The following is an 18,250-nucleotide window of genomic DNA, read 5'->3' on the forward strand; positions in this document are numbered from 1 at the left end:
TACAAATCCTTTTGGTTAAAGGGGTATGCTGGGAAAAAAAAGATTTCTTTCAAATCAACTGGTGTCAGAAAGCTGCTGTATGTCCTGTAGGAAGTAGTGTATTCTTTCCAGTCTGACGCAGTGAGATTTTCTATGGGGTTTGCTGCTGCTCTGGACAGTTCCTGACACGGACAGAGGTGGCAGCAGAGAGCACTGTGTCAGACTGGAGAGAAAGCATCACTTCCTGCAGGACATACAGCAGCTGATAAGTACTGGGAGACTTTAGATTTTTAAAAATAAGTTAATTACAAATCTATATAACTTTCAGACACCAGCTTATTTGAAAGATTTTTCTTTTTTACTGAAGTACCCCTTTAATATTGGGATTTCAACATCGATAGAATGGAAAGTTCAAGCTACCAGAGGTCCAGTATACCTACATAGATACGTAAAATGCAGCAAAGTTTCGGTCATAGAAGGCCAACCAAGGTCTATGGGGTCTACCCAAGGTCTATTACTGGGTCTATGGAGGGGCACTCATAGACTTAAGTGACAACTTTAACCAAACGCATTCACGAACGATGATAATGTCGCATAACAGATGGGTCTTATGTCAGCATGTTAGGGAAGTTGATAAATTATGTATTCTAAGAGGGCCAGGCAGGGGCAAGACCCCTAATGAATATTAATGAGAACCCATTTCGACCGAAAAAAAACACAGATTAAATTCTGGGAAGATCACTTTAATTAACAGAGGAAAGCCCCCGCCCCACTGAATATTTATTCGAACATTGTAAAAGGCCTTGAATAAAACCTTACAAATCAGCCATTATGACTGGTGTCCTTTAAGAAGCATTCCCGAACACAACGCCATATACTTGGCTTTTACTACTTTCTTCCTTCTCCCTGATACGGCTACGATGGGAGAAAAAAAAAAAGACGGAGGAAGCATTAAGTTAAATTAATTTCCTACATCTGGCTGATGTCAAGTGCAGAAAATTTCCCTAATCGTCTTGCTGAGCTGCGTGGTGGGACAAGAGCCGGCAAGGATCAGCAGACGGATGCTTAACAAATTACCGGAGGGTGCGGGGGTCAGCGGGAATGAACCAGAGAAAGCTCTCGCCAGAGAAATATTAAAATGTCGGATTTCTTGAAGAGGCTGAGCTGAAAAGGAGCGGCCTTAACAAGACGCCAAGTGCTCTCCAGCGCTGATACAGGGAGATTGAATCCACAAGAGCCCTCCAGAACGAGAGGAATTGTGCAGCTTTACAAAGTACAGCACTTACTGCGAACATGTGTCAGCCGCGGCTCGGCCACCAGGGGCAAAGGGAGAGCCTAAAGGGAGAGAGGAGGATCTCCGGAGCAAAAGAGAAAAAACTATAATAAAGGGAGAGAAGCTGCAGGAGGATCTCCGGAGCAAAAGAGAAAAAACTATAATAAAGGGAGAGAAGCTGCAGGAGGATCTCCAGAGCAAAAGAGAAAAAACTATAATAAAGGGAGAGAAGCTGCAGGAGGATCTCCAGAGCAAAAGAGAAAAAATTATAATAAAGGGAGAGAGGTGCGAGAGGAGGAGGAGGACCACCGGAGCAAAAGAGCAAAGCTTAGAAAAAAGGGAGAGGCACACAAGAGGAGGAGGATCGCCAGAGCAAAAGAGAAAAACTTATAATAAAGGGAGAGAAGCTGCAGGAGGAGGAAGACCACCAGAGCAAAAGAGAAAAGCTTAGGAAAAAGGGAGAGAAGCTGCAGGAGGACCACTGGAGCAAAAGAGAAAGGGTTATAAAAAAAGGAAGAGAAGTTGCAAGAGGAGAAGGACCGCTGGGGCAAAAGAGAAAAAGCTTATAAAAAAAGGAAGAGAAGCTGCAAGAGGAGGAGGACCACTGGAGCAAAAGAGAAAAGTTTAGGAAAAAGGGAAAGAACCTGCCGGAGGAGGAAAACAGAAAGGGTTATAAAAAAGGGAGAGAAGGCGCAAGAGGAGGACGACATCCAGAGCAAAATAGAGAAGCTTAGAAAAAAAGGAGAGAACCTGCAGGAGGACCGCCAGAGCAAAAGAGAAAAGCTTATTAAAAAAGGGAGAGAGGTGCGCGAGGAGGAGGAGGACCACCAAAGCAAAAGAGAAAAGCTTAGAAAGAAGTGAGAGAGGTGCGAGAGGAGGAGGAGGACCTCCGGAGGAAAAGAGAAAAGCTTAGAAAGAAGTGAGAGAGGTGCGAGAGGAGGAGGAGGACCACCGGAGCAAAAAAGAGAAGCTTAGAAAGAAGTGAGAGAGGTGCGAGAGGAGGAGGAGGACCTCCGGAGCAAAAGAGAGAAGCTTAGAAAGAAGTGAGAGGTGCGAGAGGAGGAGGAGGACCACCGGAGCAAAAGAGAAAAGCTTAGAAAGAAGTGAGAGAGGTGCGAGAGGAGGAGGAGGACCTCCGGAGCAAAAGAGAGAAGCTTAGAAAGAAGGGAGAGAGGTGCGAGAGGAGGAGGAGGACCACCGGAGCAAAAGAGAAAAGCTTAGAAAGAAGTGAGAGAGGTGCGAGAGGAGGAGGAGGACCTCCGGAGCAAAAGAGAGAAGCTTAGAAAGAAGTGAGAGGTGCGAGAGGAGGAGGAGGACCACCGGAGCAAAAGAGAAAAGCTTAGAAAGAAGTGAGAGAGGTGCGAGAGGAGGAGGAGGACCTCCGGAGCAAAAGAGAGAAGCTTAGAAAGAAGGGAGAGAGGTGCGAGAGGAGGAGGAGGACCACCGGAGCAAAAGAGAAAAGCTTAGAAAGAAGTGAGAGAGGTGCGAGAGGAGGAGGAGGACCTCCGGAGCAAAAGAGAGAAGCTTAGAAAGAAGGGAGAGAGGTGCGAGAGGAGGAGGAGGACCTCCGGAGCAAAAGAGAGAAGCTTAGAAAGAAGTGAGAGAGGTGCGAGAGGAGGAGGAGGACCACCGGAGCAAAAGAGAAAAGCTTAGAAAGAAGTGAGAGAGGTGCGAGAGGAGGAGGAGGACCTCCGGAGCAAAAGAGAGAAGCTTAGAAAGAAGGGAGAGAGGTGCGAGAGGAGGAGGAGGACCTCCGGAGCAAAAGAGAGAAGCTTAGAAAGAAGGGAGAGAGGTGCGAGAGGAGGAGGACCTCCGGAGCAAAAGAGAGAAGCTTAGAAAAAAGGGAGAGAGGCGCGAGAGGAGGAGGAGGACCTCCGGAGCAAAAGAGAGAAGCTTAGAAAGAAGGGAGAGAGGTGCGAGAGGAGGAGGAGGACCACCAAAGCAAAAGAGAAAAGTTGAGAAAAAAAACGGAGAGAACCCGCAGGAGGAAGACCGCCGGAGCAAAAGAGAGAAGCTTAGAAAGAAGTGAGAGAGGTGCGAGAGGAGGAGGAGGAGGACCTCCGGAGCAAAAGAGAGAAGCTTAGAAAAAAAAACGGAGAGAACCCGCAGGAGGAAGACCGCCGAAGCAAAAGAAAAAAAGCTTAGAAAGAAGGGAGAGAGGCGCGAGAGGAGGAGGAGGACAGCCTGAGCAAAAGAGAAAGGGTTCTAAAACAGCAATCGCTACCATAACAAATGACATTCGTGTTACACAACAGGACTGGTGACGGGTAACTGGAAGCTCTTGTGTATCTGACCGCCAGCTGACAACCATTCTGTGATGGCTGCCTGCCATGGAATCTGCTCTCTGTGTACGGATTTCTTAAAAGAGCTCGCGCCCAAAGGGGTACTCTGGCAAATGTTTTTTCTTTCACATCAACTGTTGTCAGAAAGTTATATTAAGTTGTCATTTACTTCTATTAAAAAATCTCCACAAACTTGTGTAACACTGATTTTTACAGTTCTCTTTCATTTTTGTTCACACTATGTAAGAACAACGGCCCTGTCAAACAATGGTCACTGACTTACATGTTCACCCAGCTGATACTGCGGTATCGGTCAGATGAATGCCGGCATATTCTGGTGCACATTCGGGTGTGCCCACACTCCAATTTACCTTTGACCCCAGTGTAAAGTACGCCTGGGAGCCGCACTTTACACTGTGAGCACAGGCTATTTTCTTTGGCACTGTTCCCCAAACTGTGGCCGTACAAAACAGACATGTCAATTATTTTCTGTGGCCGCAGTGAACAACAGCTGTAGTCAATACGTTGTACATACACTATGGCTATTGTCCTGTTCACTGCCGTTCAATGAAGCACTGTTAGCAAACAACGGCCAGTGTTGCATCCTTCAACAACAGACTTTTACTATGAAAAAATGCAGTATGTGAACATGGCCTTGTTCTGCTTTTTTCTGTTTTGTGCCTCTATGTAACAAAGTTGTTTGTGTATGGTGGTGCAGCAGAAGTGTGTGTGTCTGTGAGTATTTTTATGTAGCAGAGCTGTGAGTGTGTGTCTATGTAGCAGAGCTATTTGTGTATGGTGATGCAGCAGAAGTGTGTGTGTCTGTGAGTATTTTTATGTAGCAGAGCTGTGAGTGTGTGTCTATGTAGCAGAGCTATTTGTGTATGGTGATGCAGCAGAAGTGTGTGTGTCTGAGTATTTTTATGTAGCAGAGCTGTGAGTGTGTGTCTATGTAGCAGAGCTATTTGTGTATGGTGATGCAGCAGAAGTGTGTGTGTCTGAGTATTTTTATGTAGCAGAGCTGTGAGTGTGTGTCTATGTAGCAGAGCTATTTGTGTATGGTGATGCAGCAGAAGTGTGTGTGTGTGTCTGTGAGTATTTTTATGTAGCAGAGCTGTGAGTGTGTGTCTATGTAGCAGAGCTATTTGTGTATGGTGATGCAGCAGAAGTGTGTGTGTGTGTCTGTGAGTATTTTTATGTAGCAGAGCTGTGAGTGTGTGTCTATGTAGCAGAGCTATTTGTGTATGGTGATGCAGCAGAAGTGTGTGTGTGTGTCTGTGAGTATTTTTATGTAGCAGAGCTGTGAGTGTGTGTCTATGTAGCAGAGCTATTTGTGTATGGTGATGCAGCAGAGGCCTGCATCTGTATTCTGATATAGTAGGACTGTCTCTCTCTGTGGGTATGTTTATATAGCAGAGCTGTATGTGTGTATTTTGATGTATCAGAAGAGAGTGTGTATGAAGCAGCAGCGCTGGGTGTGTATTGTGCATGCAGCAGAGCTATGTATGTTTGGGTTTAGGTTACTGTCATGGAAATTGTTAAAGTGGCCCTGTCACTACAATAAACTTTGACCCCTTTCCTAACTTGGACCACCAGGGAAGTTTAATTAGCACAAAATATTTTTAATTCCTATTTTCAGTTGTCTAAATAAATAAAGTGAAAGATACGGTATTTCCTGGCTTTTACTCTAACACCTTATGCTGCGTTTACACGGAACGATTATCGTGCGAATTTGCACGATAACGATCGAATTTGAACGATAATCGTGTAAACGAAACGAACGATCGGACGAGCGAGAAATCGTTCATTTTGATCTTTGAACATGTTCTTAAATCGTCGTTCGCAAAAAAAAAATCGCAGATCGTTCCGTGTAAACAGTCGTTTACCTATTTTACCGTGTAAACAGTCGTTCACCTATTTTACCTATGTGCGAGATAGACTTAAGCCATTGCAAAATGATCGCAAAAAGAATTTTCTGTACGATATATCGTTCCGTCTAAACGCTGATCGTTATAAAAGAAAAATCGTTACTTCGAAACGATCGTTAAAATCGAAAAGTCATTAATTCTACGATCGGTCGAATTATCTTTCCGTGTAAACGTAGCGTAAGTGTGATTTGTTTTCGTACAGTTCACATGTGCTGATTTGTTCTGTGAGTCAGAAACTGTACAAATACAAATACCCACATTAAAAAGAATTTTTATATACACTGGTACCTTGGTTTAAGAGTAACTTGGTTTAAGAGCGTTTTGGTTTAAGAGCTCACAGTTTTTCAAAATTGTGACTTGGTTTAAGAGCATTGCTTTGGTTTAAGAGCTCCCTGTACTGGGTGGGAGTGTGAGTGGGGGAGGGACATGGTCTATACATGTCAGACATGGTCTGCAGCTCTGTGCTCTGACCCAGGAAGTCTCCCTCACCTTCCAAATCATAGCAGATCCACTTCAGGCTGGGGTTTGCATCAGGGGACAGGACTGTGGAGGTAATCTCTCCATAGCTGTAACCCTTCTCTCCCCGGACAGAGAGCGCTGCATGTATGTGCCCACATCTGTCCTGCTCATTCCTTCCTGCTCCCTGCAGTCTCTGTCAGTCCTTGTGTTTCCCATCCTCTCCATTACTGTACAGTAACTTATAATATCACAGATTCTGCTGTTTCTGAATGCTTGTTTCATTTGTTTTACATGTTATTCAGAATAATAAATCATTATTTTTGGGGTGTGGAACCAATTGTTTGCATTTGAATGATTTCTTATGGGAAAATTTGCTTTGGTATAAGAGTGGATTTGGATTACAAGCACGGTCCCGGAACGACTTATGCTCGTAATCCAAGGCACCACTGTATATAATATATATATATATATATATATATATATATATATATATATATATAATGCAATCCATACGGATCCGTTATACAGGTGTGGACTAATCCTTTTTTTTTTGCCCAGAAAACAAAGTGCCCAAAAGAGCAAGGTTCTCAGGAGTTTCCTGCCAGAATTTCTCACGGCCTGCCATCTGGAAAGGTACGCCATTGAGAAGTGCTATCTTTTTTTTTTTTTACTGTACCTCTGCCATTCAGCAATCGGATTAACACCTCATGAAAAGAAAATCTTCCTGATGCCTATTTAACTCATTTACCAGAGGAATGGGAACCTGCAGCAAACGTATCATTAAGAGAAAACGGACACCGCGCCACTTGGCTAAGCCGCTCACATGTTATCATCCTATCCAGTGTTTCCTGAGAAGGTTAGTTTACCTGTTTCTGTGACAGGAGAAGAATGGTATTTTAAACAGTTAAACCCTAAGCACATCCAGACCGGTCTGTTCCTCATACTCCGAGACGTTCACCTCTTGGCCCTAAAGATTTTTTTTTTTCTTTCTTTAAAGCAGCAGTTCAAAAAAAAAAAATAATCTTCTTTCAAATCAACTTGTGCCAAAAAGTGCAAAGATTTGTAATTTACTTCTATTAAAAAATCTGAAGTCGTCCACAGTACTTATCAGCTGCTGTATGCCCTGCAGGAACTGGTGTATTCTCTCCACTCTGACACAGCGCTCTCTGCTGCCCCCTCTGTCCATGTCAGGAACTGTCCAGAGCAGGAGAGGTTTTCTATTGAGATTTGCTGTTGCTTTGGACAGTTCCTGCCATGGACAGAGGAGGCAGCAGAGAGCACTGTGTCCGACTGGAGAGAATACACCACTTACTGCGGGGCATACAGCAGCTGATAAATATTAGAAGATTTCAGATTTTTTAAAGGGGTATTCCAGCGGGGGGTGGGGTGGGGGGGGCACTTTTGCGCTGGGACCGGGGAGGAGGTGGGCGAGGGAAAAGACGTCACGTCTCGGGCCCGCGTCAGACACCCGGAAGCGGCCGGGAAACAGGCGCCGGAGCATCGCTATGCGGGACGCGCCGCTGGAATCGGGGAGGTGAGCGGACGTCTTTTCCATAGGCCACCTCCTCCCCGATCCCAGCACATAAGTGCCCCCCCGCTGGAGTACCCCTTTAATAGAAGTAAATTACAAATCTCTGGCACTTTCTGGGACCAGCTGATTTGAAAGAATTTTTTTGGGGGTGACCTACACCTTTAAATGTTCTTGCAGCGATTCATCAAGTGTTCACACCAGTGAGATTCCGGATGATCCCGTGCAGCAATTATGGCCGCCGGGACAAAGAGATGGGAACAATTACCGAGGCCTTTTTGAAAGTGAACACTAATAAAGTCATTAGACGCTGCCCCTGTCTGAAGTTACAGGAACACACAGCATTGTGCGCCGGGGACAATCGCTGCTGCCAGGATGCAAACCTTCAGTTAAACCAGGCTGCAAATTGATCCTGACGTTGGGGAACGGCCGACACTATAATCAGAGCCCCGGAGAAAGGGAGAATATGACTGCGAGAAAAAGAAGACGCACATCTGGTCCAAGACATTTCTGGACACGGCGAGAACCAAACGAGAGACAAAAAGAGGGATTAACAACAATAAAATAAATAAATAAAAAAATATATATAGTAAGGGTACAAACACACACACACACACACCGTATACGCAGCGTATTTACTGCTGCGATACGCAGCAAATACGCAGCAGATTAGATCTAAATAACTGAACACAGCATCAAATCTGCTGCGTATACGCTGTGTGTGTTTGTACCCTTATACAGACTACTGACAAGAAAATAAAAGGATCTCTCATTGCAACAATGGCCGATAACATTTATTTCTCTTAATTATCCTAAGAAGGTGAGTAAACCAAACTTTTTCTTAATATACAGTATATTGGCCTGTCTGAATGTTGAATCCTCGGTATAGGATATAGGTAGGATACATACTAATATAGTGAGGGCAAGTTATGGGAAGAATCCTGAGATTCTCCTAGAAAAGGTGGCTGCTCCTTCCAGAAATAGCGCCCCTCTTGTCTCCAGTTTGTGTGTAGTACTGCAGCTCAATTCCACTGAAGTGAATGTAATACCACACAAACCCCCAAGTCAAGGGACAGCGCTGTTTTTTTCAAAAATAGCTATGTTTTTCTAATCCTGGAGATCCCTTTTAAAAGGGTTATTTGTGATCAGAAAATCCCTCAAAGGCAACAGTTATCTTTTTCCCCTATGGAGTTTACAATACCTCCAAACCTGGAGTAGCAGATGGAGCCACAAACAAAAATGATCACAGAAAGGCCGGTCTCATGCAGAATGTGAACATAGCCTTAGGCTGTATCCATGTTTCCCAGGACTCCCTAGGGCTGCATCCAACTTCTTCAGCCACCGGTAAGCAAATACCGAACAACTGGACTTGAGCACGCTCCTCTACCTGCAGAAAGCGAATTACACCTGCCCATGGATCACGTCTGACATTGCAAACCACCTCCAATGAAAACGAACAGGACTGGACTGCAATACAACTCACAGGACTTATGGTTCTTCATGGAAGAGAGCAGCCATGTTTTTTTTTTTTGTTTTTTTTAGTTTTGGACACATTTTTTTTTACTATGCAGATGGCAGGTAGGGGGCCCTGCATGTCATGTCTGTATCTCTGTGCGCCATATTCTGTTATATAACACAGAGCAAAGTCTGGAAATAAAAGCATTAAAAAAAAATAAAAAATTTGCATGCTTGATCCTATAAGAGGTGTCCACAGACTGACTGGTCGTACCTGGATCCCCGATGCTCTTATTTCAACCTTGACTCTCCAGCTGTTGCAAAACTACAACTCCCATCATGCCTGGGCAGCCAAAGCTAAAGCTCTCCAGGCATGATGGGAGTTGTAGTTTTGCAACAGCTGGAGTCTCAAGGTTCCCTACCCCTGCTCTATTCTGTAAGATGTGGCTAGTGACATCACTATCAGCGACCTGCTGTGAGAGGCGAGAGGATCCGCTCACCGCAGGTATCTTCTTATTACCAGTGTATCCATCTTCTGCTACTTAGTAAAATCCTTTGGTAAAACATTACAAAGCAATTACACGGCCAGCGATGGTCACTCCTAGACGTCCCTGTGACACCAGGCCTTCTCTATTAATAAAACCACACGGCAATTATAGTTATTGTAAAATAAAAGGGGGCGGCGGAATCAAACAGGGCGAGCGACAAAGCAACAGCAGGTCTCCCTGTGAACTGAGCGGCTACAGATGGTTATGGGACGGCCCTCATTCTGCAGCGTCTTATGGATAAAAGGCTCGCAGGGGGTTCCGTGGGGTTGGTAAATGTCCAGAGTTTTATGTAATAATTTATCGGAGGACAAGGTTTTACTTTCATTACCGGGGGCCCTGCGTTTCCTTCTAGAAATGTTTCCCTTCCATTTCTAATCTTCTATTCAGAGCGGCAGCAAAACACAGCTCGGCTTTCTTCTGCTGCTTTATGAAAGGCGATGCTCCGGAGGGCTCGGGGGTCACGCCAAAGCGGCTGGTAATAATAGACAACAATGAAGCAGTGGCCGTGCTACAAGGATTGGATTTCTGAGGAGTAAACAGGGTCGGCCGGTTCCGCTAAATCAACCTTATTCTTTCTATGAGAGAAGTTAGAAAAGTTTCTTGCATCCATTGTTCACCGTTTTCGAGATCTCCACTTGTTGTCAGTCAATAACGGCCTGTGTGCACAAATCTCCCAGGTCATGTGATCACATACAGGCGCGGCTCCATACTGTACAGATACCAGAGCTGATACGTCAGACATCTGTGACAGAATCAGGAACAGGACAGATTTGTTTGCACTGGAAAGTAATGAAGGACGGGGTATAATTACTACTGTAGCAGCCATAGCAGCCGCTACGGGGCCCACCGCATCAGGGGGCCAATCCCTGCAATACACTGAGCCGTCCTCATACTAACAGGAGCGATGCCTACCATGGGGGACACTATGTACTGGTGGGAGGATACAAGTAAAGATGCCTATTTTAGGGGGACACTATCTACAGGGGGAGATGTCTACCACAGGAACCCTAGGAGGGATTTATACCATATGGGACACTAGGGGAGATGCCTACCATGGGGGACACTAGGGGAGATGCCTACCATGGGGGACACTAGGGGAGATGCCTACCATATGGGACACTAGGGAAGATGTCTAGCATTGGGGACATTACGGGAGATGTCTACCATGGGGGACACTAGAGGAGGTGCCTACCATGGGGGACACTAGAGGAGGTGCCTACCATGGGGGACACTAGAGGAGGTGCCTACCATGGGGGACACTAGGGGAGATGCCTGCCATGGGGGACACTAGGGGAGATATCTACCATGGAGGACACTAGGGGAGATGCCTGCCATGGGGGACACTAGGGGAGATATCTACCATGGAGGACACTAGGGGAGATGCCTACCATGGGGGACACTAGGGGAGATGCCTACCATGGGGGACACTAGGGGAGATGCCTACAATGGGGGGACACTAGGGGAGATGCCTACAATGGGGGGACACTAGGGGAGATGCCTACCATGGGGGGACACTAGGGGAGATGCCTACCATGTGGGACACTAGGGGAGATGCCTACAATGGGGGGACACTAGGGGAGATGCCCACCATGGGGGACACTAGGGCAGATGCCTCCCATGGGGGACACTAGGGGAGATGTCTACCATGGGGGACACTAGGGGAGATGCCTACCATGGGGGACACTAGGGGAGATGCCTACCATGGGGGGACACTAGGGGTGATGTCTACCATGGGGGACACTAGTGGAGATGCCTACCATGGGGGACACTAGGGGAGATGCCTACCATGTGGGACACTAGGGGAGATGCCTACAATGGGGGGACACTAGGGGAGATGCCTACAATGGGGGACACTAGGGCAGATGCCTCCCATGGGGGACACTAGGGGAGATGTCTACCATGGGGGACACTAGGGGAGATGCCTCCCATGGGGGACACTAGGGCAGATGCCTCCCATGGGGGACACTAGGGGAGATGCCTGCCATGGGGGACACTAGGGGAGATGCCTACCATGGGGGACACTAGGGGAGATGCCTACCATGGGGGGACACTAGGGGAGATGCCTACCATGGGGGGACACTAGAGGAGATGCCTACCATGGAGGACACTAGAGGAGATGCCTACCATGGGGGGACACTAGGGGAGATGCCTACCATGGAGGACACTAGAGGAGATGCCTACCATGGGGGGACACTAGGGGAGATGCCTACCATGGAGGACACTAGGGGAGATGCCTACCATGGGGGGACACTAGAGGAGATGCCTACCATGGGGGGACACTAGAGGAGATGCCTGCCATGGAGGACACTAGGGGAGATAACATGATATCTACTGGGCGGAGGGCTAACAAGCAGGGGATTATCTACAGTAGGATGCAGGGGAGGAGGGGGGGTCCAGCTCTTTCTAGTTACGCCAGTGAATGAAGGTTCTCAGGGTCATATTGGATGGACAGACTAGTGCCCAATGCAACAAGTGCTGAACTACGAGAATGTCGCACAATGAATGAGCATTTTGCATGGACTCAATAAGCTGCCAGTGCTTTCCCATGGTGCATTGCCTGAAAATAAGCGGCCACAAACCACTGTATCTCTTCAATGAGAATCCAACACCTGTAATACTGAGGAACTGGAGAAAACACTGCAGCCAATGGCGGGGTCACACTGCGGATCAGTTTTTAAATGGTTACCTTTAATGTACACAGAAGTGTGGCCAATTACATCTGTTTTGATTAAGTTTTTTTTTTTGTTTTAATAATGGAAGTCAATGGAAAAACTGATCCAAAGTTTTTGTTTTTTTTCCATAAAATGTATACATCAAACGGACGGCAAAAACGCAGTAAGAACCTGGCCTGGGAATCTCTTCCATAGTTTTCACAGGAAGAATAGAGAAGTGATAAAAGAAATTGTTATAAAAAAAAACAAAATAAAAAATATTTATATATATATATATATATATATATATATATATATAAATATAATTTTTTACCTATCCCTCGTTCTGGGATGAGTGTCCGCTGGAGGGAGGGGGGGGGCTTTTTGCCGCCTTCCCTTGCCCACCATACCTATTTCATACCAAAGCTTTAAGGGGTTGTTCCTGGATTCCACACAATCAGTATCTGATGATGGGAGTCTGACCACCGAGACCCCCACAGATTACAAGGATGGGGGGTACTTGTCTTCCAAGTGAGTGGAGTGGCCGTGTACATGTTCACTCATCTCACTATTCACTGACTATATAACACAGCATTGTGCAGTGGAAGAGTGAATGAAGCGGTGGCCGAGCGTGCATGCTGACACTATTCAGTCAGGGGACAAGGGGCCCATATTGGTGGGGGTCCCAGTGGTCAGACCCCGATTGATCATAGTTAGCACCTCTCCTGTGCATATGTGATGTCATCCTCAGCACAAAGGAGATGACGACTTCTCTATCAGATGCAAACAATTGGATCCCAATCCCCATTCATGTAGAGTTGTTTCCCCCGGATGAGAAGGTCCGTGTGACTCACCTCGCCCGATTGGCCTCTCTGGTCATATCCCAGGCCCATGTAATAAAGTTCTGACTCAAGTACGAAACTATGGTCTCTGCACAAAGCATCTGGGAGCAGAAGACATTGGCCAGGACGCTCTCATCGTGGTGGAGGTAGATGGCGAGCAGCTTCCTCTGCAAGACACAAGGAGGGAGACATGTGAAATAGAATGACACCGGATAAACCCTGCAACACTTAAGGAATCTCCGGCAAAATTGTTTTCTCTCACATCACCTGGTGTCAGAAAGTTATACAGATCTGTACTTCTATAAAAAAAAAAAAAAAAATCTCCAGTCTTCCTGTACTTATCAGCTGCTGTATGCTCTGCAGGAAGTGGCGTATTCTCTCCAGTCTGACACAGTGCTCTCTGCTGCCACCTCTGTCCATGTCAGGAACTGTCCAGAGCAGCAGCAAATCCCCATAGAAAACCTCTCCTGTTCTGGACAGTTCCTGACATGGACAGAGGTGGCAGCAGAGAGCACTGTATCAGACTGGAGAGAACATACCACTTCCTGCAGGACATCCAGCAGCTGATATGTACTGGAAAACTGGAGATTGATAAATAGAAGTAATTTCCAAATCTATATAACATTCTGGCAGCAGTCGATTTAAAAAAAAAATAAAAATCACCGGAGTGCCCCTTTAACTATAATATACGTAGAGATTAATTCTAATCTATTGAACACAATTCCCAGAATCCTTTAAGGACTGACACAAGATGATATGGGATAATAATGTAAGGGAACACAGTTTATCATGCAGAGGAAATGTCTGGATTTAATTTAGGGGGAAAAGAAAAAAAGTCTTGGAAAGATCGATTGAAAGTCGGGATCATCCGTTCTGCATTTCAAAGGGCGAGGTTGCATGCGATATCCTAAGTTACTGTGCTAGAATCCGGGCCCTTCCTGGAGGTGCGGGCTAAGGAGCTGTTTACACAATGATTAGGCCCTTAGAATAAGCCTGGGACCCCTGCGGGGAGGGCCCGACAATTATTCATCGGGGCCCATTCACCCAGCCGCCCAATATTAAGCTCCCATACTGAGAGGACAGGCGAATGCAGGCCGCTGCACAGGAGACTAACTCCCTGAAAAGCTCTCGTCGCTGCGGCCTTCATTATTTTCCCCTGCGAGGAAATCTCAGAAAAGTGTTTAGTTAGAGAAAAACCCACATTGACCTTGCTCTAAACCCTTTAATCTGTCTTTTGTCATGGTCTCGCTTTGTGGCCGGGGGGCTGGCATTTCTAACACTCCCCCCCCCCCCATGCTGTTTAAGAGCGTAAAAAATAAAAATAATTACAAAACATATACCGGCGATCAGCCATAACATTAAAACCACCTGCTTACTGCTGCGTAGTGCTACGTTTAGCATGAAAACAGAGCAGAGTCTTTGAGGCCTGGACTGGACCAGGTGGTCTGGTGGTATTAATATGTCCTATAAGGTGTGACGTGCAGCCTCCATGTGTGTCCAGCACACCCTGCAGATGACCAGACTGATATATGGAGGATCTTAAAGGGGATGTTAAACAGCGCCTCTCCTGGCCTCAGTTTGGCTGTGCTATTACAGCTCAATTACATTGAAGGAAATGGAGATGAAGTGTAATACCACACACAGCCTGAGGACAGGGGTGGCGCTGTTTTGCAAGAAAGTAGCTGTGCTTTCTCTAATTCCGGATAACCTTGATGACCTTTGTCATGTTCCTCATTCCTGCACAATGTCTGCCGTGGGGCCCCTGGATATTTTCTGCTGCCATTCGGGGGTCCCACTGCCATGGAGGAGGGGGCCTGGTGTGTACAATGGTTAGGTAGGTGGTCGGTGTCACAGTAACATTTACATAACGCCATGACACAAGGCCTCCACCAGGACATTGCCCATCACACTGCCCCCACCATCTTGTCTTCTTCCCATAGTGCATCCTGGTGACATCTGCTTCCCAGGTAAGTGACGCACCCGGCCGTCCACATGATGGAGAACAGGACCCATCATACTAGATGGCCTCCTTCATTGCTTCATGGTCCCGCTCTGATGCTCATGTGGCCATTGTAAGTTTTTGATGGCCGCCGGGGATCAGCATTGCCCCTCTGACTAATGACCTGTGTGATCGGACATCTTTTATCATCAGTGATATTTTCCAGCAATCTGAGCTATAGCAGCTGTTCTTTGGGGTCGGACCAGACCAGGCAGATCTGCCTCCCCAGGTGTATTAAAGGGGAACTCCAGGTAGAGGTTAAAAAAATGAAACTTCTGCAGACGCATAAAGCATTACTTACCTGTCTATTCCAGTTTTGAAACTACCAAAAATCCATTTGTTTTTTTGGGGGGGGTTTGTTCTGTATTGTGTTTCTGTCCTTCCTGGTTGAGCAGTTCCCAGAATGCAATGCTTTCCCTCAGCTGATCGTCACAGTCCCCCACCCATCACAATCAGTAAAATTAGTGCAGCAGCTGCTTCTGGCCGGTCAGGGATGGTGGATCACTCAGGGGATTGGGGATCCAGCCCCGCCTCCTGTCGGCATCAGCCTGTGCTCAGCAAACATACACAATGTGAGACAGAGACATGGAAGATTTGTCTCCTCGGGGGGATAGCAGAAGGAGCAGGAGACAATGTGAATTGGCACAGAGGCCATCTTTTTTCACTTCCTGGATTTCTATCAGCTACCAGTGTGGCAGAACTGTACAGATACGGTAATACATTGTATAGACACATCTATATAACTATTAATGTACTTTTAATAAAAAACACGTTTTTCTTATCCAGAGTTCCCCTTTAAGGGGCCGTGGCCTCCATGACCTGTCGCTGGTCACCACATGTCCTTCTTAGGATCACTTTTTTTTGTAGGTACAAACTGGCAATCTAGAAAACACCCACAAGACCAGCTGTCCTGGAAATTCTCCGACCTAGGCGGCTCATCATCACAATGTGGCCCTCATCCAACATGCTCTCCGCAGGACATACAGCAGCTGTTAAGTGGTGGAAGACTGGAGACTCTTAAAGCGACTCAGTACCCACAATCTGACCCCCCCAAACCACTTGTACCTTCAGATAGCTGCTTTTAATCAAAAATCTGTCCTGGGGTCCGTTCGGCAGGTGATGCAGTTATTGTGCTAAAAACAACTTTTAATCCAGCAGCGCTGTGTCTAACGGCCGGGGCTTACATTTGTATATGCATTAGGCTGACACACCCTCTCTGTCCTTCCTCCCCACCCTCCTCATCATTAGGAATGCTCCAGGTTGATTGCCTCCTATTCCCCACCTGTGTGCATAATGAACATGGGCTGGACCGTTAATACACCTGTGCAATGCTCAAACAGCAGTAAATGTTCCTTGATCATTCCTAATGATGAGGAGGGTGGGGAGGAAGGACGGAGAGGTGGTGTTAACCTAATGCATATACAAATGTAAGCCCCGGCCATTAGACACAGCGCTGCCGGATTAAAAGTTGTTTTTAGGAGAATAACTGCATCACCTGCCGAACGGACCCCAGGACAGATCTTGGATTAAAAGCAGCTATCTGAAGGTACAAGCGGTTTGGGGGGGACAGATTGTGGGTACAGAGTCACTTTAAATAGAAGTAAATTACAAATATGTATAACTCTCTGACACCAGCTGATCTGAAAGAATTCCTCCCCCCCGGAATTCCCCTTTAAGGAGTACTCTCCAGCTCCCTTACCCTATCAATGGCATTAATGTTATGGCTGATCATCCTTATAGCTTACGTCCCAAACGTGAACAAAGCTACGTCATTTTACTGTGTGAACACATCTGACATCCACAACCAGAAGCCGATACGGTAACATTTTAGACACTAATTCACTATAACGTAAAACTAGTTGAAAAGCAAATCTACAAAAGAATAAAAAATTTATTTAATAATAATAACATAATAATAATAATAATAATAAACATAATAATAATAATAATAATAATAATAGTAATAATAATAATATCTTTGACGTCCTCTTTATTTTATTATTTTTCGTAGCCATATCTGTGGTGAAGTGAAAAGGCAGCTGTCATGGCTTTTAAGCTGTTGTACAACTACAACTCCCAGCATGCAGTGGTGGATCACTGTCCTATACTGACAGGTCCTCTTTCCAGGCACTATGATAGCACCGGATACGGTCGGTCACACTCTTACGGCATATAAACCGGTCACATGTGAAGACGTGGATGGTAATAACTCAATGAGCGCAAAATGGAGGGTTATGGCTGCAAAGTGGCCCCCAGTGAGCCGGCCTTGAAGGGATTTCATTAGAGTGGGGCAGAGTGTGATATCGTGAGAAACACGTTATCAAATTGAGTGTTTTACTTAGTGATTAGGCAGATACCAGTTCACCAAGTTCCCCAAATCCCCCTAATCCGGCCACTCCAATAAACATTTAATGAGCCGAGCGCTTCACACAGGCTGGCGGGGGATTTAAACCTTCAATCTTGTTTTTATTGACTGTGGAAACTCAATTTCCAACTCCGATCCATCTGCCCTCCGCCCGTTCTCCACATTTTTTTTTTATTAAACGTTAGAGGTGTGAAACTACATGGATAGAAATAGACCTAAAGGCAAATAGAAGGGGCCTGCTGAGCGATAACTAGGGGCTGCGAAGTCCTACGGCGGCTCGGGGCTTCAGCCGCTCTCAGTGACAACAGACGCATAATTAAAGGGGAAAAATGACGAAAATTCAGGGCTCTTTTTTTTAATTTCTTGGCGTCATTTAAACATTGTTTAATTGCTAAAGAGACAACAGGAGAGATGGAGATCTGCAAGGGCTTTGGCACACGCCACATCTATTATAAGACCGGTAAAGGGGGGGTCTGGTGACCTACGTCAGCGGGCTGGACAATCTCTGTGCAATTCTATCACCAAATCAGCCATAGTATTAGAAGTTAGAGGGTCACACAATGCAGATTGTAAGAGGTCTCGTTTACTTCAATGGGGTCTATTGGGATCCATCTGGTGTCTGTTTATTTTACAGGATTTAAAGTGAATCGACTATCAGATACATCACTGCTTTTTTTAATACTGTTTTTATGCCGCAATGTCAGTGGCGCTGTTCTTTTACTGAAAGGCCACAGAGTTCCTACAATCGGCACTGGCCAGACACCGAGCACTAGGGGCAGACCTGCTGCCCACCTCCAGTGTGACAAAAAAAAAAACCCTCCCCTCTGTGACATGGCGCCACTAGAATCAATGGAGCTGCGTCAGAGAGGGATATTGGGCACTGAGGGCACCGAGCCTGACCCCAGTGCATAGAGCCAGGCCGGTGCACGGGAAAAGACTGC

General features: G+C 46.2%; 1 protein-coding gene across 1 annotated transcript in view; it reads right to left on the minus strand.

Moving 5' to 3' along the window:
- The window catches only part of FAF1 (Fas associated factor 1), a 182,297-nt gene that overhangs the window by 48,817 nt on the left and 115,230 nt on the right, over positions 1-18,250 (minus strand). The window contains exon 13 of the mRNA XM_069981585.1: positions 12,958-13,112. Coding sequence (XP_069837686.1) covers positions 12,958-13,112 — 155 coding nt within the window. The remainder of the gene's footprint in view (positions 1-12,957; positions 13,113-18,250) is intronic.

Source organism: Dendropsophus ebraccatus, chromosome 8 (assembly GCF_027789765.1).
Source record: "Dendropsophus ebraccatus isolate aDenEbr1 chromosome 8, aDenEbr1.pat, whole genome shotgun sequence".
Taxonomy (NCBI): Eukaryota; Metazoa; Chordata; class Amphibia; order Anura; family Hylidae; genus Dendropsophus; species Dendropsophus ebraccatus.